Source organism: Microtus oregoni, unplaced genomic scaffold (genome assembly GCF_018167655.1).
Source record: "Microtus oregoni isolate MIOR12 unplaced genomic scaffold, Mior012 000099F_ref0000060, whole genome shotgun sequence".
Classification (NCBI taxonomy): Eukaryota; Metazoa; Chordata; class Mammalia; order Rodentia; family Cricetidae; genus Microtus; species Microtus oregoni.
Window position 1 is genome coordinate 2,396,439 of NW_024544712.1, and position 23,542 is coordinate 2,419,980.

The 23,542-nt window shown below is 41.2% G+C and overlaps 1 protein-coding gene across 1 annotated transcript in view; it reads left to right on the top strand.

Annotated features, from left to right (window-relative positions):
• Positions 1-23,542, top strand: part of LOC121443098 (H(+)/Cl(-) exchange transporter 4-like) — a 66,506-nt gene that overhangs the window by 22,090 nt on the left and 20,874 nt on the right. The window contains 6 exon segments of the mRNA XM_041644784.1: positions 3,816-3,987; positions 5,579-5,678; positions 9,211-9,398; positions 12,861-12,983; positions 21,907-22,113; positions 22,222-22,302. Of these exon segments, the coding sequence (XP_041500718.1) occupies positions 3,816-3,987; positions 5,579-5,678; positions 9,211-9,398; positions 12,861-12,983; positions 21,907-22,113; positions 22,222-22,302 (871 nt within the window).

The window sequence follows — 23,542 nt, forward strand, 5'->3', positions numbered from 1 at the left end:
TCAATGGGAAAAGCTCTTGTCCTGCAATCATGGGACTTGAATTCAGATCCCCATGACCCTGTAAAACTGGTTGTGGTAACATATTTATGTATAATTCCAGAGCTCCTATGATGAGATGTGAATGAGACAGGGGAAGCCCAGGAAGCTGGGGAGCCAGGTAGCCTGGTGTACACAGTGATGAATAATAGATCTTGTCTCAAAAAAGGTAGGGGGCAAAGTGCGGCACCTAGGCTTGCCCCCTGGCACTTGTCTGTACACACACACACCCCTTCACCTCTCCCCTAAGTGAAAAGCTTGCTGATGGGTTTATTCTCTGGATTGACTTTTTCATTGTAGCACTATAGCCTGGAGTAGGTGCTGCAATAGAGACTTGGTTAGATTTCAGGTAGTCCCCTCCCCACTTTTTGAGATAGGTCTCAGTTTGTAGCCCCATCTTGAATTCATGGCAGTCTTTCTGCCACATCTAACGAGTACTGGGATTACATGCATGAGCCACTCTGTCCAGCACCAATTTTCCTTTAGTAGCAGAACCAAATCTCTATTCCTCCATTAACTGAGGTGTTTTTTTGTCTTTTGACAAGACCTCTGAATTGTGTGTCTACAACCTGTCATCTTTTCTCATCAGAGAGTTTCCTTACTATAAGAGGTTTTGATCATGTTGTTTTGTGAAAATGAGAATGCTACCAGCTTTCTAATTTTATTCCTTCCCTTATATTTTTGGTTATGGTATTGGTTGCTACTGACTTATGCAATGTGTTTCTTCCCTGGGTACTCATCAGTAGGTGTAGTTTTCAACTTGGCACAGCTCAGACATCAAACTTTGAAACTTAAAACAGCTGAGTTGCACAGATGGTCAAAAAATCAATCATTGTGGCCATTTTATTGCTTGTAAGGTGATTACCATATTTTGTTCATAGTGACTTTTCTAGTTGATTAAAGTGAAGTTTCATCAGGACATGGTTGAGTCTTCTAGATTCGTTAATATATAAAGCAATGAGAGAGGTCTGAACAGAAGTATTTTTATAACCACCTTCAATGTTTTAACCATTGATTCCTAGCCTTTTGTGGCCTTCATACTATAATTCAAATTTCCATGCTTTTTGCCAAAGTAATTTTTATTTGGTGCATTTTCCAGGCTCATGTCTTTGTAGAAGTCATTTATTTTTTCTGTTAACCTGAGTGAACATTGATCCTGCTGCAATTTTTTTCTGTGCCTCAAATGGACTCCTATGTGATCTGGAATGAGACTCGGAGGGTGGCAGAATATGGGAGGTTTATGATCGGTGGGTTTCCAGGCCAGGGGAGTCTGAACAGTTGGAATGGAATTGTTATCTAAGACATTCAAGACTTTTACTGTCCTGGCAGCAAGATCCATTTAGACTGTGTTTTAAGAAAAACTTAAGTGAGTGTCTTTTCCCAGTGCTCCTTGCCCAGGTCACTGTGCTGCCAGCTTTGCATGCCTCTTGGCTATCAGTAGTCTGTCCTACTGTTTTTGATGATATTCATGGCCCTCCTTTCTCAGAGAGCTGCTGCCACCTACAGATTGCTTTGATTGCCACTTGTGAATAAAAGTTACTCTGCAGCTACTGTTACACATCTGGATGATGACAACCACAGAGGCTGTTTACTTCTTTTGTCTATTCTGTCTCTCAGGAGGACCAATGATTTTGGTTATTATTATTATTTGACAATCTGACTGTTTCCTTTTATAGAACACAGAAAGAAGCTCATACTTATTTGTGAACCGTATTTACAAATTTGCCTATTCACTAAAATTTGCCATTTTCTGTGTTCTTCAGTAGAGCATCCCTGTAACAAAATAGCTTATCTAGTCAATGTAAAAAGGAGGGCTTATTGGGTTCATGGTTTTTGAGAATTCAGTCTGTGATCAATTAGCCACCTTGCTTTGGGATTTGACAGTGTACATTGTGGTACGATTGTGTGGTGGAACAGACACTTACTTCATGGCCAGGACATGAGAGGGGAGTGAGGGGAAGGAGCTGGGGCCTAGTACTTTCCTTTGGGGCCCACACAGTTTATCATCTAAGGACCAACCCCCTCCCCCTCAGCTCCTGCTCAAGGTTTCACTTCTTTTTGATAGCGCCACCTTGAGGATAAAATATGCAATACTCAGATTTTTAGGGGACTTTCAAGAACCTAACTATATATAGTACCAAGTCAGTAGTGGCACTTTAAAGGTTAGTCACTGACTTGGAAATTGTGTAGAATGGTGAAAAGTTCTAGTCATTAGGAACACATCTGGCAGCTGTGGTCAGAGAAGGTAACCTTTGCGTTTCCATGGTCATACTGTGAACAAGTGACTTTTTCCTGTTTTATTTAGTTCTTCACTAAAAACAAAACCCCAAACCTGTGTTCCTTTTGTTGGTAATTTTGCTTTTCAAAGTGTCCTTGTTCCTATGTCCTAGAGCACTGTTTGTGATGTGCTTTTTGGAGAAAATATATCTGATAGAGAAACTTTGATCAGGCCTCAGCAGTGATGCAGTTGGTTGAGTTCAAGGATACTGAGTGAGGTGTGTCTATCAAATAAAATATCTTTAAATAGAAACACAAACAAAAAGAAGATTTATTGATAGGTTGAAAAAATTTGTGAGCAGAGGCTTGCAGGATTCATTTGGGGGCATTGTTTGGTATTTCTTTTCTTTCTTTCTTTCTTTCTTTTTTTTTTTTTTGGTTTTTCGAGACAGAGTTTCTCTGTGGTTTTGGAGCCTGTCCTGGAACTAGCTCTTGTAGACCAGGCTGGTCTCGATCTCAGAGAGATCCGCCTGCCTCTGCCTCCCGAGTGCTGGGATTAAAGGCTGCACCACCACCGCCCGGCTGTTTGGTATTTCGTAATTCAATGTTCAATATCACTTTGTAGAAGATAACTGGTGAATACTAAGGATGAACTGTGTACATATTACATTACAGCAGAAATACTGGAAATAATTTTTATGTTATATAAAAATGGAAGCTGGAAATAGTGGCACATGCTTGTAATCCTAGTACACAAAAGGCAAAGATAAGAGAATCAAGAGTTCCAGGACATTCTCTGTAACAACGTCAGTCTGGGCTACATGAGACCCTTTCTAGAAACAGTTAGAAAAAGAATTAATGGTAATGTATGTTGACTGAGTTTTCTGTCTTGCACAGTTCCCGCAATCATTAAGTCCCAAAGAAATCACACAGAGGTCTACATTAACTATAAACTGATTGGCCCATTAGCTCAGGCTTCTTATTAACTCTTACAACTGATGTTAGCCCATTATTCTTGTCTGTGTTAGCCATGTGGTTCAGTACCTTATTCAGCAGGGCAGTCACATCTTGCTGCTTCTATGGTCAGGTCAGGACTGCTGAGGAAAGGGCTTCCTCCTTCCCAGAATTCTCCTGTTATCATTGACCTACCTATACTTCCTATCTGGTTGTCCCACCTATACTTCCTGCCTGGCTCCTGACCAATCAGCGTTTTGTTAAAATATAATTGACAGAATACAGACATTTGTCCCACAACCAAATGTACTTGCCTAACATGTGAAAGGTCTGTCCAGTACACAGTACCACACGTACCCCTCCACATAAACACACACACACATAGCACACACCCTACCACACACAGAAATACACACCAACACACAAAATACACATATAACCAGAGAAAAAGAAAAGTAGATTGTCCTTGGATTATGGTGCTATATTCATGTTGTGGTCATGCTTACTTTGTTTCTTTGTGGAGCTGGGGATCAAACCCAAGCTCCCATGCATACTATGCAGATACTCTTGTCCTGAGCTACACACGAGCCCTGTTTGCATTTTAACAGGTGGACTTCTCTTCCAGGAGTAACTAGCATGGTCAGCTCAGGAGCCATGAGTGCCTCTGGGAACCTAATGGACTTCCTTGATGAGCCTTTCCCTGATGTGGGGACCTATGAGGACTTTCACACCATAGACTGGCTAAGGGAAAAGTCCCGGGACACTGACAGACACAGAAAGGTAGGTGGTACTATGCTAAAGGAGTCTTTCCTGATAGATCCACAATGCTTCCATCTCCAGGTTATAGTCTGAGCCTGAGGCTGTGCATCATGTGTGGGTTCCACAGCAGGAAAGATCTAGTAGAGGAAGCAGAGACAAAGACTGAGAGTTACATACTTTGGGAAGAAATATGACCAGTGTAAACAACAAAGGGACCCTGAAGTCAGACACATTTGAAGCACCTCTTGCCCTTAACACCTTCATGGTGGTTGAGTTTGAGGCTGTCATTTCTGGGCCTCATTTACTCATTAATCCTTGAGAAAAAAGTGATGACATTGAAGATTGGATGAGATTGTATGTGTGTCTGTGTTATGTTATTATGCTGCCAGATATCTAGTGTATACTAGAATATGGCAAATGCTATGGACTCATTTATGAGGGATGATTAGAGAGTTTTTTTTTCAGAGAGGTAAGATTTTAATTTGTTCTCTCAATGTGACCAAAAATTTGGTAGTCAAAGAGAGAGAAAAGATCTTAAATATAGGGAGTTTTTTTTTTTTTTTAATTCACGGACACATGAAAGAATGTGACAGCTTCAGATCATTCCAGGGAGTCCTAGGTTTGTTGGAGGATTCCCAGAAGGAGATGAATAGAGATGAGCCTAGAAGAGTATGCTACGGGGCTGTGTTAGGAATGATTAAATAACCCATGGGGAGGAGTTGGTGAAGGCTGAAGAGGACAGTAGAGAGGTACTGCAGAGAGACAAACAGGAAGCATAGGAGTGTGGTCACAAGGCAGGAGGAGTTCTTACTGGAGGCTGAAAAAAAAGATGCCTGTGGGATCATGATCAAGTCTCAAGCCATGTAGGGCTTTAGAGAAGGGAGCAGAGTGAAATGGAGTCATAGAACCATAGGTTCTTGTCAGACAAGGCAGGGCTTTTGCTAATGAGTGGAGGAAGAGGAGCAGCAGGGGCTTGGGAATAGTATGCTGTGCAGCTCAGTGTGAGGTTGGGCTCACCTTGGAGAGTGAGAGAGCCCTAGCCTGCAGATGGTTGCTGAAGCTTGAGACATGGCCAAGGTGGCTTGGGCACTTAAAGAGAGATGTGGTGTTGGAAACCGGACCCTGCAAAAGTTAGGGTACACATTTTGCGTACAGAGGAAGGCAGGTTGGAATCAGAGCCAAAGACTTGGAAGAAGCAGACAGGAATGAAATAGGAAACCAAGAATAGGTGGGGGGATGATGATGTTCGAGGAGTGTAGTGCTCCCCCAGAATGGGGAGGGAAAGAGGTATGCTATAAAAATGCCATAATGGTCTATGGAGAGTTAGAGTATCCCTAAAAGAGTACTTAATTAAAAATCCATATTGAATCTGATTATCTAAAATCCATTTTGAAGGGAGACACTGATTCTGTGCTGCATCCATATAGCCTTGTGAACTAGAAAGCCCATTTAATCAGTCTTGCATTGCTGCAAGAACAGTTTGACCGGGAATTTGATGGCTTAATTATATTCATCTCCTCAGTCACGTTGTTTCCTGAGGAATCTACTTCAGAGAAAGAAGCAGGAAATGGACTTGTGTTCTGATCAACTGCTTTGTGTATTTTATTTTTAGATAACCAGCAAAAGTAAGGAGTCAATCTGGGAGTTCATCAAGAGCCTGTTGGATGCGTGGTCAGGATGGGTGGTGATGCTACTCATTGGGCTGCTGGCAGGTATGTGCAAGATATGTATGTGTGCTGTACTCTGTTGTAGTAGGAGTGGTGAGGCTGCGTCCCCGGCACCCGGCCGCCCGCATGGCTAGCTTATGCCCTGAAATAATTACACGGAAACTGTATCCTTTTAAACACTGCCTGGCCCATTAGTTCCAGCCTCTTATTGGCTAGCTCTTACATATTGACCTAACCCATTTCTAATATCCCTGTAACACCACGAGGTGTCTTACCAGGGAAGATCTTAACCTGCATCTGTGTCCGGTAGGAGAATCATGGAGACTCCTCAATCTGCTTCTTTCTCCCAACATTCTGTTCAGTCTACTCCGCCTACCTAATTTTATGTCCTAGGCAATTTCTTTATTTAACCAATGAAACAACAGATAGAAAGATGACCCTCTTCCATCAGTACTCTTAGTACCCCCACACTCCAGATGTTTAGGAGACACTGAAGCTATGGAGTATTCATCTTCTATCTCAATGTAAGAGATTTATTGATTGAAAATACCTGAATGACTATTTTTTTTCTAGACTCTACCAAGACTAAGGCAGGAGCCTGACCCTAACTGTGGCATCACAGACCAAAACAGAGATAGCTCACAAAGCAAGTGTGAACTTCTGGAAAGTTGCAATTAACAGCTCTATTTGGCCTTGTGCATACACTGCATAGATTTATGACTACCCTGGGATTTTACCTAAAGCACACATTTTATATTCTGTTATACCTAGCTATCTATGGGGTTACAAAATGTGGAAGCATTATAATTTTGAAGCATCAAGCATCACATGTGGTGGGCTTTTCCTACTACTTGAAAGCCCTGAAATGCATGATTGAGTATGCTGTGACATTCAAAATAATGTTAACCACCCACAGGATCCAAGGTGAATCCAGGACAGTTGCATCTAGACTATACACTGTTCCAACCCGTAGAGACTCCTCATCTTCTGTTGTCATAATCTCAGTGCCATTTTGTGGATAGTAGATATTTGGCTCTTTGTGGTAGTCGTTTGCTGAAGTTAGCTTCTTTTTTTAGAAGACTATGAGGGTTGGTATTAAACAGCATTTCTGGAGAAAACACTATGATGATGTAAAGACCTCTTTTCCCTTTATGATTCTAATGTGTAACTGGAGGCAGCAAACACTTCGAAAGCTAGTTCTACGGCCACAGTAAAAAGTGAAGGAAGGTACAGAATGAAGGGGTTTTAAAGATAGGCACATCCAGTGTTCTTTGGATTTGGATGCATATTGGAGCAAGATCTAGAAAGTAGCACCATTTTCCCTTGGCTCCAATGGGGGGAGGGGGAGGACTCAGGTGTCCAACTGCCTGGATGGATGTTCCCTTGGTTTTATTTGGGATCCTCGCAGAGGAATCACACTTATCCTCTGCAGAACTAATTTACCAGAAATTACCATAAGGCGGCACTGTTGTACCACAGACCAAAGCAGAGATGGTTCACAAAATAACTTGCATCAGCAAAGGAGATTGGATGAAGAGTAATGTGACTGTGAACGGTTGAAAAATGATGGATTTGGGGGTGATCATCAGATCTTGCTCACATGTCACTTTCTACTTGAAACTTTCTCTGATCATTTCTCTAAAAAAAATCACATCTTTCTCTCACTGAGCCTCTCTCACCAGTTTTAGTTTCTCTCTCTCTCTCTCTCTCTCTCTCTCTCTCTCTCTCTCTCTCTCTGTGTGTGTGTGTGTGTAACAGCTTTACTGAATTATACTACACATATTGCATGATTAACCCATTTAAAGTGTACAATTAAGTGGTTTTTAGTGTATTTATAGAGTTTGCAATTATCATCATGACCAATTTTAGAACAATTTTATCATTCCCGCCTGAATATTATCTGCACCTTTTAGCTATGGAAGGATCTAAACCATTACCAGTCTACTTCCTTTCACTGGAGATTTGTCTGTTCTAGACATTCCATGTAAATGGAATTGAACATTATGTGTGTCTTTTGAAGTGGACCCAGGTCCAGATGCCTGGCCTGACCTTAACTGTGACACAAAAGCTAGATGACAAGACCTTTTCTTTCTCGTATATAAACTAGTTGAAGTAACACACACACACACACACACACACACATGTATAAACACATATAGATGCATACACACACATATATACATGCACACACCTACATGCATACGTACACACACACTGTTCTCTGGGCCTGGATATACCTTTAGGGCTTAGTAGCAAGAGGGATACAAATAAGACAGTCAGGAAAGAATGCATACTATGAAAGGAGAAAAAGGTTTTAGGGTCAAGCTTTGAAGAAATATCCCCCTTAGAAAGCAGAGTGGAGAAGCAGGAAAGATCAAAACAGACAGAAAATCCGAAAGCAAGGGGGAAACCAGGAGAGCTAAACTTTGCAGAAGCCATGAGCTTCTGGAAGAATGGAGTGCTTGGCAATTTCAAATGATGCCAAGAGGCCTAAAACTAGGGTTGGCAACCTTCTTTCTATCAAAGGCTAGCAAATAAGTGTTTTTGGCTTTTTGAGCTGTGTAGTTTCTCTCTCTATACTTCAACTCTGCTACTGTAGCAGGAAGCCACAGTCAGCATCCAATGATAAAGTGTGGCTGTGCTGGGTTAAAGCTTTAGTAACAAAAAGGCAGTGGGCTACATAGGGCCTCTTGGTTGTGCGCTGTATGACCTGTTCTGAATAATGAAGACTGGGTACAGGCTATTGCTTTCCTAGTAGAAGGAGAGAATGAACTGGACTGAGGGAAAGAAGAGAGAAGGGAAGCTCCAGGACAGTGTCTGGAGGGGAATGTGGACTAGGGGTGACTTAAATGTTGATGAGAAAGCCATGGAGAGGGAAGGGTTGTTTGCTTGCTTATGTGTTTGGTGCATGTGATGTGAATTATGCATGTGTTGTGTGTGTGTGTGAGTGTGTTTGTGTGTGTGTGAGTACACCCACCAGTATATTTGTATTTTGAGGCCAGACAAAGATGTCTTCCTGTGTTTATTTCTACCGTATTCCCTCCAGGCAGGACCTCTTACTGTATCTGAAGTTTGTTCTTTTGGCTAAACTGGCTGTCCAGGGAGCTTCCGGTATCTCCATTTTGCCTCCCTCAACACTGGGAATATAGGTATACATGGTCATGCCCAGGTTTTATGTAGGTGTTGGAATTTGAACTCAGGTCCTTATGATTGCATAAAAAACAGTCTTATCTCCTGAGCCATCTTCCTAAATTGAGGATAATTTTTCAAGCTGTATATTGACACTAAAAAACTCAGAGAGTGATGACTGAATCCTAAACTTTTTTCTGCCCTCACAACTTAAGAGAACGGAACCACATAGCCCTGCTACCTGATTTAAGGCCCTAGGGCTTTTGTGGCTCTTTGGGATGCCTACTGACTGACTGGCCCATGCCATAAATGCTCAGGTTACTTCCAAGTGGATGAAAGCAGCTGTCAGTTTTAGTGGCAGTAGCATGGGTGTGCACTCAGCTTTGGGAATGCCCTGTGTTCTTTCCATGTGGCAATTCTTCTCCATGATTTATTCCTCTTCTTCTAGGTACCTTGGCTGGGGTCATCGATCTTGCTGTTGACTGGATGACAGACCTGAAGGAGGGTGTCTGTCTATCTGCTTTCTGGTACAGTCATGAGCAGTGCTGCTGGACCTCTAATGAGACCACTTTCGAGGACAGGGACAAGTGTCCCCTGTGGCAGAAGTGGTCAGAGCTTCTGTTGAGCCAGTCAGAGGTGTGTATCTGTGTAGGGTCTTGGGACCACCATAATCCCAAGTTCCTGAACACCTATGATTTCACCTTCAGATAATATTCTCTGGCTTAAATAGTGCTGTTGCTTGCTTTCATTGATTTCTGCGGCTTCTCAGAGTTTACCTAGAAAGCCCTTGCTGACCTTGGAGCCCCTTGCTCATGGGCATTATATGTGTATTTTCTTTCTTTCCTTCCTCTCTCCCTGACTTTGTCTGTCTTTTCTCTCTTCCTGTCTCCCCTATCTCTTTACTGATTTTCAGACATGCTCTCAGACTATATCCCATCCTGGCCTGGAACACAGAGTAATTCTCCTACTTCAGCTTCTCAAGTTCTGAGATTTCAGACACGAACTATCACAGCTGGTATATTTGCCTTTTTCTGACTAAAGGTAGTTTCTTCTTTGTGCTGAAGAAATGGAGTTGATTTTTATGTTTATGCCGGAAGAAAGGTTTTTTTTACATCAGTTTATAAAGTAACAGTTTCAGGGAGCCAATTTATACTTCATCAGATCTGTAGCATGAGTAATAAAAACCAGGGGTTCAAACTGAGGATCAGAAAAGCAAAGCGGCCAGCCACCAGCTCTTATGTCTACCTCAGATCAAAATGGGCAATCCTGCCTCCACAAGTCATCAGACTGACGCCGAGCATGACTCCTATCTCCTCCCCTTTTATATTCCTCTCTAGTGCTGGTATTAAAGCTGTGCCACCACTGCCTGGCCTCTATGGCTAACTAGTATGGCTGCTGGTATTAAAGGTGTGTACCACCACTGCCTGCCCTGTATGGATGACTAGTGTTGCTTTGCATTCTGATCTTCAGGCAAGCTTTATTTATTAAAACACAAATAATATACCACTATAAGATACTTTCGCAGGAAGCAATCTCCTGTGCACTGGGTTTTGATCCTACTTCATGTTCTGGTTTTGTGGGAGCCTAGCCAGTTTGGATGCTCACCTTCCTAGACCTGGACGGAGGGGGGAAGACCTTGGACTTCCCACAGGGCAGGGAATCCTGACTGCTCTTCAGACTGGAGAGGGAGGGGGAGAGGAGTGGGGGGAGGGGGAGAGGACGGGGAGGAGGGGGAGGGAAATGGGAGGCGGGGAGGAGGCGGAAATTTTTTTTCAATAAAAAAATAAATAAAAATAAAAAAAATAAAAAAGATACTTCCGCAGAAAGTACAATTCAGTAGCTTTGGTCACAGTCACAGAATTATGTAATGATCACCATCGTCAATTTTGGAATATTTTTATCCATAACCTCCCCCCCCCAATCTGCCTGTTCTGCTCCAGAGTCATTGATTAATAGTCCCAAACAACTGCCAATGACCTTTCTGTCTCTACAAATTTCCCCCTTCTAGACAGTTCAGTTAAATGAATCCATGACTTTGTGGACTTTGTGGATATCGTGTTACTTAGCCTATTGTTTTCCAAGTTGCTTCATGCTATAGCCTAAGTCAGCATTTGCTTCCTTTTCATTGATGTATGATACTCCATTGTATGGCTAGGCTGCATATTATTTGATGAACATGTGTTCTTGTTTTTTGACTAGCATGACAATGTCACCATGAACATCTGTGTTCCAGGTGGGAGCATATAGTTCATCTCCTTTGGGTATAAGTGTAAACTCTGGGAGAAAGGTGACCCCTAGATTTAACATTTTGAAGAACTGGTAGGATGGTTTCCAAAGTGGATGCACTTATTTGCATTCCCGTGAGCAATATATGAGGGTCCTGATTTGCTTACCTACTTTACAACACTTGCTAGCATCTGCCTTCATTGTAGCTAACCTAGTGCGTGTGAAATAGCGTTTCAATGTGGTTTCTGTTATCATCTTCCATCGACCTTTTCTGATCCAATCAGAAGAAGCTTCTGTGAAAAGCAGTTCTGGGGCACATGAATATATGGGTGACCCACAGATCTAGTACATACCTTCATGGCATTTAGAAATTCAGATTGTCATGCATATTTTGCCTAGTCTCCATAGTAAGACTCTGACTCAAAAGAAGGATGATGAGGAGGGACATTGATTGATCAAGGCCAGGTGAAAGAAGCTAGGTAAAAAGCTTTACATTAGGGGTAATAGGAGAACTGTAAAAGTTCGAGTATGTTGGGAGGGTATCTGTAATCTTTTTGAACTTCTCCTTTCCCTGTTTCTTTTGACGGACTTTCTTAGCTGAAGATATTTGCAATGTACTTTGCCATTTCACTAATCCCTTCTCTTGATGGAATATTCCCTCACATCTTAGAAGCAGTCAGGAGTCTTGAAATCTCACACATTCTTGCCATTATTTCCAGAAAGAAATTCTAGACTTGGGTTGATGAGCATGGGCAGATGGGCCTGGCTGACTGCCATCTTTTTCCTACTTGCAGCATGTGTTCCAGGGGAAATAGAGGTGCCTATCTTTTCAACTGGTTGTAAGATTTATTCTTTGTTTCAAAGAATTGCTCTTTAAAAGAGTGAGAAGTTAGTTTTAGCCTTCAAAATGTACTTATTTAAGTGGATGAAAGGTATTCCTTGGGCTGATTTCTCACTACATAGTGTGTGAAATATGTGGCCACATTGCAGTCTCCAGGAACATGTCCTTACATTTAATAGGCATATATGTGGCCATGGCCATGGCCTGACAGGTAGGTAGGTGATCTTTTCCTTTTCTCTTGCTTGAATAATCCAGATGGTGAGAAGGAGCTGAAGCCTCGAGAAAGGATAAAGTACCCAGACTGTGTGCTTGTATCAGAAAAGGAAAGAAAAGACAAGATTAGCTACTTTGGAGTAAATAGTCCAATATATTTTTCTGAAGAGGGTATTCAAGCAGCTCCCTTCTAGGAGTGCCTGTCACATGTTAGCACTTGCTGGAATCTTCCAGAGGCTTGTTAAAATACACTGGGCTGTGTGACTTTGTGAAGTATCTTATTTGGCAGCCCAAGGGTAGGGGCCCACAGGTTATGTTTCTGCCAACCTCCCAGGTGATGCTGGTGCTGTTGGTCCGTGGACCACACTTAGAGAAGCAACCTTCTCAAACATAGAACTGAAGCTTATTCACTGTGGTCTGGGTGTGGCTGTAATGAAAACAAAGAGAGGCCATCCCACCACAGACAAGACAAAACAAATCGTACAGAGTCTCACAGGCAGCTTTTTGTGTGCCACACCTTTTATTAACTACAGTGCAAGTGGTGATTACAACCCAGCATCATCCTTGCTTTCCATTACTCCTGAGATTTCATACACTGGAAGGCTTGTGTAACTAGCTCCTGGAGAAACACCTGATGCTGTTTGTGTGTAGTGACTATAGCAATAGCAAGACCTGGTGCTTTCCTTTATGCAGGCCTGGCAGGAACCTCTCTGAGCCCATCAGAACTTTGCTTTCCTAATGGAGATGGTGGGGTTGGGTACATTACTCAGGTCTGCTATGGTTCACCACTTCTTCCTTCTTTTGTGTCTGCTTTTTAGGGTGCCAGTGCTTACATTCTGAATTACTTAATGTACATTCTGTGGGCATTGCTGTTTGCATTTCTGGCCGTCTCCCTGGTACGTGTATTTGCACCATATGCCTGTGGCTCTGGCATACCTGAGGTAAGTTGTAGCTGAAATCCTATGTGCCAGCTATGATCTCCACAATAAGCTTACTAGATAGGCACTGTTCATTCACTTAGTAGTTAAGAAAACTAAAATAAAAACTAGTTAAGTAACTTCCCTACAGTCTTTAATCTGGCAAGCTGTGAGTTGAACCCAGAAGTCTGGCTTCACAATGAGTACTGTATTCAGCAGTTTGGGTCTGTTGCTTCTCAAATGATTAGACCTCTGCCTTGGAATCCAAGATAAACTCTTAAAGCCTGAAGAATCTGGGATCACAAAGCATCCACGTAAAATTGCTACTGTAGTAACTCTATGATGTAATGTGAAAACCAGACAGTAGTGGAGGAGCACTACTGGGAAAGTTTACTGGTGATCAGGAGCTTTTGCCATGTTTGTTTTTCTGGTGACAGGGTAATAGGAATCTTTAAAAAATTAATTCTGGGGGCTGGAAAGGTGGCTCAGAGATTAAGAGCCCTGGCTGCTCTTCCAGAGGTCCTAAGTTCAATTCTCAGCAACCACATGGTGACTCACGACCATCTGTAAAGAGATCTGGTGCCCTCTTCTGGTGTATAAACATACATGCAGCCAGAACATTGTATGTATAAATAAATAAATCTTAAAAAAATTAATTCTGCTTTCCATGCATGCACTGGGACTATGCCCATGTGAACATACAGCTCTTATAAATAATTTTCAGCAATCTGATGTAACCACTGTATCAGGGAAGTGACTTCATCATTCACTAAGATCAAATATGAAGCCTGGGAGAATCTGCTGGGTAGAATGATAGTAATTGAGCTGACTACTGAAAGATGCAAAATGAAAAACCAGAAATCATAAAATGTCTTTCAGGTTCTCTCTAGTTAGAACATTTGCATTGCTCTTATGTGGCAATGGAGAGGGTGAGGTGAGAGTAGAATTCTGGACTGATAGTGCCACTGGGTCCCTGTTACCCTCTTGAAAGATTTATTTATCTTTGGATATTGTGTTCCATGTATCTCAGGCTATTCACAAGCTTACAATGTAGCAGAAGATGACCTTGAATTACTTATCCTCCTTCCTCAATTTTCCAGGTGCTGGGATTGCAAATGTGGACTACCGTGCTAGGTTTATGTGTTACTGGGGTTTGAACCCAGAGCTTTGTGCATCCTAGGAAAATACTCTACTGACTTAACTACATTTCCAGGCCAGTTTACCCAGTGTTGTGCCTTCCCACACCAGTGCTGGTCTAGGCAGTTCACACAATGGGGCAGAAGATATCAGAAAGGTGTATTGAAAAAAGTTCAATATAGATGTGTTTCAAGAAAAAGAGTAGAAATATGTATTGATACGCCTTACTGAATTTTTGGAAGTTTATTTTGTCATATTAATTCAAGATCATCCAATCAAACTGCTTTACCACCTGCCTTAGTCAGTGGTCTATTGCCATGAAGAGACCATGACCATGACAACTCTTTTTTTTTATTTCCTTCGGTTTTTCAATACAGGATTTCTCTGTGTAACAGCTCTGATTGTCCTGGAACTTGCTTTGTAGACCAGGCTGGCCTCAAACTCACAGAGCTTCACTTGCCTCTGCCTTCCGAGTACTGAGATTAAAGATGTGCTCCACCACTGCCTGGCCCATAGCAACTCTTACAAAGGAAAGCATTTATTTGGGGCTGTCTTACCATTTCAGAGATTTAGTCCATTATCAACATGTTGGGGAGTATGGAGGCATGCAGACAAAGTGCTGGAGAAGTAGCTGAGAGTTCTACATCCAAAAAAGAAAGAACTACCAGACCCAGCTTGTGCTTTTGAAACCTCAAAGCCCATCTCCCAGTGGCATAATTCCTTCAGCAAGGCCAAACCTTATAACCCATCCCAAGTAGTTCCAATCCCTGATGACTAATCGTTCAAACATATGAGCCTATGGGGGCATTCTTGTTCAAATGACCACATCCCACCCTATTTCCTCAATACAACCAATTCTGTTCTGATGAAGTGTATGTACTTTGAAAGCATATGGTACTATGCAAAATAGCACACTAAAAACCAGAGACTTATGAGAAAATGTGTCAGAGTGTGATCACAATACTTAGAACCTGACAGAGGAAGAGAGAAACCTGCTAAGAACAGTAGCACAGTGTCATGTATGTTAAATGGTCCCCACATATATCAAGTCTAAATAAATACTTCACTTATTGAAAAAACTTGAATGTTCGCTCGTGGAAAGTGGGGGCTAAGCATTGCAGTTTGTGAGAGCTAAGATAGTGTGTATTCCAAAATCAGTAGAAAGTGGTCATAGCAGGTATGACAGCCATGGCACCCTAGCACAGGTGTGAGATGGTAGATATTTGAGACATATTGAAAAGCATATTTTGTGCTTTCCTACACAGCTCAGTTCAACCAGAGACACTTTTCTGCATTCACCCTGGAGTTCTCCTAGGGAAATTATCAATACGCAGTCACAAAATTTGCATTATATGTAAATTCTCTGATGAATGAATAGTATGGGTGGCAGTTTGTATTCCCAAAGCAAGTATTGCCTCAGAACTGACTGTTTTTTTTTGTTTTAATTTTTAAAGCTTTGTTTATTTTACTTCTTTTTTTTAAGCCAACATTTATTTATTTATTTATTTTTAATTTATTTATTTATTAAAGATTTCTGTCTCTTCCCAGCCACCGCCTCCCATTTCCCTCCCCTAATTAAGTCCCCCCCCCTCAGCCCGAAAAGCAATCAGGGTTCCCTGTCCTGTGGGAAGTCCAAGGAACCCCCCACCTCCATCCAGGTCTAGTAAGTTGAGCATCCAAACTGCCTAGGCTCCCACAAAGCCAGTACGTGCAGTAGGATCAGAAACCCATTGCCATTGTTCTTGAGTTCTCAGTAGTCCTCATTGTCCGTTATGTTCAGAGAGTCCGGTTTTATCCCAGGCTTTTCCAGACCCAGGCCAGCTGGTCTTGGTGAGTTCCCAGTAGAACATCCCCATTGTCTCAGTGTGTGGGTGCACCCCTCATGGTCCTGAGTTCCTTGCTCGTGCTCTTTCTCCTTCTGCTCCTGATAGAACTGACTGTTTTATTTAACACCCAGAACCAAGGCACCCTGGACAACAAGGATAGATAATTTTTACTATCCCAATTTATGATCTTACTGTTCATTAGTAGGCATGTTTTTGCTCAAGCTTTTCCCCAAAGAGGAAGATGGTCATTAGGGATGCTCAAAGAGAAATAAAATGCATGCTGGATCAGTCCTTATCCCCTTTCCGAAAACCAGAGATGAATGGTTGTACTGGTGATCTTGTAGGCAGATGTGACCTTTGTCTTTGAGTAGCTGCTCGAATGTTTCTTCTCCAGTGTGGACACTCTTTTTTTTTTTTTTTTTTGGTTTTTCGAGACAGGGTTTCTCTGTGGTTTTGGAGCCTGTCCTGGAACTAGCTCTTGTAGACCAGGCTGGTCTCAAACTCACAGAGATCTGCCTGCCTCTGCCTCCCAAGTGCTGGGATTATTAAAGGCGTGCGCCACCACCGCCCGGCCCAGTACGGACACTCTTTAAATGAAATTTTTATTTATTATTACATCGTGTGTATGCATGTGATGTACACAGATGAAGGGGTATCTGCACATGCCACAATGCTTGTATGGAGGTCAGAGGACAACTTTCCGGAGTCATTTCTCTCCTACCTTCATGTGGGTATTGAACTAAGATCATTAAGCACATTGCCAAGTGCCTTCACCTGCTGAGAGATGTTACTGACCCCAAAGTAGATATCATCATTGGTGAAGTTGCACATTGAAGTTTCTTATGTGATAAAGTGACATGTGACATGGATAATATAACAACGATATCAAGTGTGGCAAGTGAAAAGTGAACAGATCCCTTGAGGATGGGTCTCTCTTTTTTTTTTAAATTAGGAAAGTCAGTGTTTTATTTTTTTTCTTTTCTTTATTTTTTTGTTTATTTTTTTTTAGTTGTTGAAAAAACACTCATGATAATCTGAAAGTTTTATGAACCAATGGAGATTTCACAGTTGAGGTTGGCTAGTAGGAGCCAGCAGAAACAAGGTAGTAGAACTGGAACTCCTTTACCTGGGAAGACAGAACGAACCATGATTCTTGGAGAAGATGGACAAGGTGAAAAGTCTATGTAAACCTGCATTTTTATGTATGAGAAGAACTTTCTCTGAGACAAGCCAGATCACAGTGGAAATTGACTTAAAGTAGGGATTGGAACCATGCTATTTTACGTTAGCAAAGATTGGGCTGAGCTGCTTAAGAAAGAGTACTTTGTCTTCCTGGAGTCATGCAGTCTGCTGGAATATATTGTATGGCAGGTCACACAAAAGCAGACTTTGAAAACAATGCACAGGGGTACATATTCACACCATTTTATAATGCAGAGGATGAGACTGAAGGCCTTGCACATGCCTGGCAAGTACTCTGCTTTTGAGCTACAAACTAGTCCAAAGTAGGTTTTCAAAATTGCTCATCCCTCTGAGATTTTTCTTCCACAATATTTTGATTATTTAAAATAAAAATTCCTTTGGAAAAAAAATCTAGGTCAACGAGCACAGCCTACAGAAACAAGCATAATCAATAGAATACAAGAAATAGAAGAAAGAATCTCAGATTCTGAGGACACCATAGAGAAAATAAACGCTCTGATCAAAGAAAACTGCAAAGCCAACAAATTCTCATCACAAAACATTCAAGAATTATGGGACACAATAAAAAGACCAAATATAAGAATAATAGGAATAGAAGAAGGAGAAGAGTCACAGCTCAAAGGCCCAGAAAATATTCTGAACAAAATTATGGAAGAAAACTTTCCCAACTTAAAGAAAGATATTCCTTTGAATATTCAAGAAGCATACAGAACACCAAACAGACTGGATCAAAGGAAAACATCCCCTCGCCATATAATAACCAAAACACAAAATATACAGGTTAAAGAAAGAATACTAAGAGCTGCAAAGGAAAAAGGCCAAGTAACTTATAAAGGTAAACCGATCAGACTTACACTTGGTTTCTCTATGGAAACAATGAAAGCCAGAAGGTCCTGGATAGAAGTACTGCAGAAGCTAAGAGACCATGGATGCAAGCCCAGACTACTATACCCAGCCAAGCTTTCGTTCACTATAAATGGAGAAACCAAGACATTCCAGGATAAGAACAAATTTAAGCAATACGTAGCCACGAATCCAGCCCTACAGAAAGTAATAGAAGGAAAACCGCAACCCAAGGAATCCAACATTGCCAACGCTGCCTACAATAACTCAGGCATCTAGCGACCCTAGCACAACTAGCACAACTCAAAGAAGGGAGACACACAAATTCTACTTCCAAAATCAACAAGAATATCCGGCATGAACAACCACTGGTCATTAATATCACTTAATATTAATGGTCTCAACTCACCTATAAAAAGGCACAGGCTAAGAGATTGGATACGAAAACAGGATCCAACATTCTGCTGTTTGCAAGAAACACATCTCAACCACAAAGACAGGCATCTACTCAGAGTAAAGGGTTGGGAAAAGGTCTTTCAAGCAAATGGTCCTAAGAAAAAAGCAGGTGTGGCCATATTAATTTCTAACAAAACTGACTTCAAACTAAAATCAATCAGAAGAGATCGAGATGGACACTTTATACTCATAACAGGAACTTTTATCAATTTTTAATCTGTACTTCCTGAGTCCTGCTGTGGATTACAGATGTGTGTCACTGTACCCACTATAAACATCTTAAATGCTTGAGAGTTTTTGTGTAATAAATGCACTGTATAATTTCTGTAAAGCACATTTGAAAATGAACACTTGAGCTGAGGGGACAGCTCAGTGGGTAAGAGTGCCTGCTGCACAAACTTGAAGGCTTGAATTTGAATATTCAGCACTTAAGTAAGTTGAGCATGGCTGTACATCCCTATAGCATCAACATGGTGGAACAGAGATGGGCAGGTCCTGGGAACTCATTGACTAATCAGCCTAGCAGAAATAGTAAGCATCACGCTTAGTGAGACACACGGCCTCAAGGAAAAAGTAGACAGTGATAGAAAAGACATCTGACATCCTCCTTTATTTTCTATATGTGCATACATAGGTGCATGGACCCATGTCCATGCACCCACATACCACACATACACACAAAGAAAATAAAAGTGAACACTTGTGGCTTAAGAGTTTGGAGAAAACATACGTACTCTGGGAACTCTCAATTTAGAAAAGCCACAAGTGTTAACTACCACCTGGACAAGAAATTGCATCCTCAGAATTTATTCTTCACTGATTTCTGTTCTTTACAAAATACATACATTCATACAAACATTTATCTATCAGAAAGAGCTTTGATCATAATGGTAACACCACAATAAGAGTCTCCGCAATACATCTCACTAAAGCCCTGCATGCTTCAGTTTCTATCAATTCAAATTAAAGTAATTAGAGTTGGGCATCTCCTGGGAATGCATCTGCCTTCTTTAGTTCTTAATTTGATAATAACAATTTTATAAAATTATTTTAGAGAATTACAAAATACCTATTACATTGGCGAATTCACCACATGCCATTGCTGGCAGAGCCTCAGGTAATTTAGATGTTTGTGATTTTCTAAGTGGTATTATGCTTTTAAAATGTATCCTGGGGTACAAATCCTTATAAACCGACTGACAAAAATTATAGATATTTTTATTTGTGGCAATAAATAGGACTAGATTGTGGCAGGCATAATCAGATATCTCTTCCATACAGAGTTCCCATATCCCCAAAGCACAGGCTCAATTAACGTAACTGTCACTAGTTAAATACGAGTTTGACCACAACTAGTTTATCTGAGTAGTTAAAGGCTAGTTCAAGAAGTACTGTCTGGCCGGGCGGTGGTGGCGCACGCCTTTAATCCCAGCACTCGGGAGGCAGAGGCAGGCGGATCTCAGTGAGTTTGAGACCAGCCTGGTCTACAAGAGCTAGTTCCAGGACAGGCTCCAAAACCACAGAGAAACCCTGTCTCGAAAAAACCAAAAAAAAAAAAAAAGTACTGTCTGACTACAGCTAAGAGTCCTCTTATATATTCTGCAGGAATGAGCTCACGGAGAATTTTGGGATCTCTCACTCTCCTTCCCTCCCCTATCTCCCACTCTCTGTTCTCCTCATCCTCTTTTCCTCCTTCTGAAATTGAAAGCTGATTTTCTGAGTGACTCTGTGGTGCACATCTCTAATCGCAGCACTTGGGAGGTGGAGGCTTGAGAATCAGGTCAGTTTGACCTGTATAGTGAGAGTCTGTCTTAACCCTATCCCACTAAAAGACAAGAGGTCTCTCATAATACTAAGATAGACTCCTGTGCACACTCCTTTCAAGCCTACTTATAATCTCCTCAAACCAATAAAGATGACATGATAAACAATGCAAGTGAGCATTGGAAAAAATAGTGTTTCAGTGATGAACCTTAAATATTGAGAAGCTAGGGAAATTTCTGTTACTTGTTTCGGGAGTAGAACATTTTGAAATCACATGACTGTAAAATTCCTCTTTGCCTTGGCTGCATCTCTGGGCAATTACATTAGATCTCTGTGGGGGAGAGTTAGATCTTGCTGCCATCTCTGTAGGGAGAGCGACTCTTTGACATTTTCTAGTTCATCAAGTGATTCTGATGAGGTTGAAAAGCATTGTGTTCACTGCTTGAGAAGTTGTTTTACTTGACTGAGTAATGTCCACAAGAAGATATTTTTCTGTATGTAACTGACACTGAAATGGGAAAACATTATCCCATAACATAGCATACAACTGGGGAAAATGGCTAGGAATTTGATTAACTGGCTTAGTGTCTCATGAATCTAATCAGGAACTTGAAAGTTACCAGCCCAATGGCAAACAATCACTCATTTTTATCCAATTGTGGCAGAGGTTGGAAGTAAGAAAGTATTGAACCACTTGAGGGGTAGACTTCATTATACAAAGTCCATCATAGATCCTGGCATCCAATTAAATTCTAAGCAAAGACTGCAATGTACTTGTGGGGGAAAAGCCATTGTTTGCATTGACAAAATGGAGCAAGTCTGTAAAGGAGTAAGATAGTTCTCCCTGTACTCAAAGTCCTTTTCAATATGAGACAGCAGGAACAAAGTATATGACTGATACATATGGAAACAACATAGTGAAGTCCATTATTTTGGATGCTAAATTTATCTGTTTAAAAAAGCAATCTATGACTAAGCATGGTGGTACACAACTTTAATCCCAGCACTAGAGAAGCAGAGGCAATGAATCTTTGAACTCAAGGCTAGCCTGGTTCATGTAGTGAGTTCCTGTCCAGCCAGGGTCACATAGCAATCTGTGGTACTTCCAATATACATGCTAATTGCAAAATTTTATTTAAGTGCTAATTAAATTGAAAAAAAGCATTAATGTTAGGTAGATAAAAAGGAAACAAATGGTAGACATACTTTGATTTTGTAATTGTTCTAATTTGTTAATTATTGGTATTAATCTCTCTCCTTTTTTTCTTTTTTTGTTTGCTGAGACAGGGTTTCTCTGTGTAACAACTCTGGCTGTGCCAGAACTTACTTTGTAGACCAGACTGGCCTCAAACTCACAGAGATCCACTTGCCTCTGCCTCCCAAGTGCTGAGATTTAAAGGTGTGCACCACCACTACCCGTCTTGGTGTTAATCTCTTATTGGGTTTAATTTATGAATTCAACTTTAATATGGTATAATACAGTTTGACATAGTCTGGGTTTCAGGTATCCACTGGGGATCTTGAAATGTATCTCCATGGGTAAGAGGGCTACTGTAATAAGATACAAACTTCTGCTGGTACAAAATTCTAATCAAAAGAACTGAACCAGTTCCTTCCATTCCTCTAGCTTAGTGAGTCTTGTTCAGAGTCATTGCATCTTCTTTCTCAGCCATGGACCACTGTAGTTCATTCCTCTCACTATCTGTCTTCTGTTCCAGATAAAGACCATTTTGAGTGGATTTATCATCAGAGGCTACTTGGGGAAATGGACACTGCTAATCAAGACTGTTACCTTGGTGCTGGTTGTGTCCTCTGGCCTGAGCCTGGGGAAAGAGGGGCCACTGGTGCATGTGGCTTGTTGCTGTGGCAACTTCTTCAGCAGCCTTTTCTCCAAATATAGCAAGAATGAGGGCAAGAGGCGTGAGGTAAGTCAGCTCCTGCCCACCTCCACTGGAAGGGGACTTCTTGGAGTCCCTACCTTATCCCACATGCACTAAAGTCCCCAGAGCCCATCTTTGACTTTCACTTTGCAGGTGCTTTCAGCTGCAGCTGCTGCTGGTGTCTCTGTGGCATTTGGTGCTCCCATAGGAGGTGTGCTCTTCAGTCTAGAGGAGGTAACGGGCGGTAGAATGAGTTTTTGTGGTTTGGAGTGACCAACAATGTGAGTGACTGACAAAGCACCAAAGTATTGAATAAGCTTCATGCAGTTGATTAATGAACACAATTTCTGCTGTTAAATGTGTTCTCACATACTGCTTTCAAACTTGCCAACATAAAAGTTTTAGAGCGATTTCTGATGTGGGAATATAGACAAGCTAACTCCCAACTGGGTTTTGGAACCTAATGAATCATTCCAGGGGGTAGCAAACATTTCTCTGAAAAGGTCAAGATAGTTAACTATGTAGGTTTCTTGAGCCACACACCTTTTTTTGCCACAGCCAATTGACTATGTCTTTGCAGCAATATCCATGAGTAGGCATGGCTATGTGGCTGAAAACCTTATAAGCTTTGAAATTTCACCATTATTTAGTTCTTATGTTGCTTTTAAATGAATATTTCAGTTTATAAGTAGTTACTTTTGTCCCCCTAACCATTCATAAATATAAAAACTCTGCTGCCATAGAAGTATATTTTCTGGGCAAGGAGTTGACTTATAAGCCAGAATTTTCCAGCCTTTAATCTATTTTGTTATTCAGACAACAAGACTTATTGAATTTGGGGAGATTTCAGTGACATGAACAGTATTATGAGTACATATATTTATTTTTATCATTTTGTGGTGTTGGGAACAAAACTCAGGGTCTTGAGCATATTAAACTTGAGCATATTAAACACATTATACCCTAAGTCTTTTATTTCTCTTAAAAACATAGCTCAAACCCATTTTTATTAAAGCTATACCACTTTTTTTGTTTTGTTTTGTTTTTCGAGACAGGGTTTCTCTGTGGTTTTGGAGCCTGTCCTGGAACTAGCTCTTGTAGACCAGGCTGGTCTCGAACTCACAAAGATCCGCCTGCCTCTGCCTCCCAAGTGCTGGGATTAAAGGTGTGCGCCACCACCGCCCGGCTAGCTATACCACTTTTGATATTTATTAATTTTTGTAGTGCTAAGGATTGAACCCAGGTCTTATGACTGCCAGATAAAAACTGTAACACCAAAATGTATCCAGAACTCAGCTTGCCATTCTGTGTGTAGACTTTAATTCCCTTAAATGTCTTTGCTCATGCTTTTTGGTCACAACAAAACATAAACTGGTAAAATGAGTAGAATATACTTTTGGTTTTAGTCCGTGTCTTTTATGCCAAGTGCCAACGGTTAGCTGCTCACCCAAGAGAAAGGGTCTGGGCAGCCCTT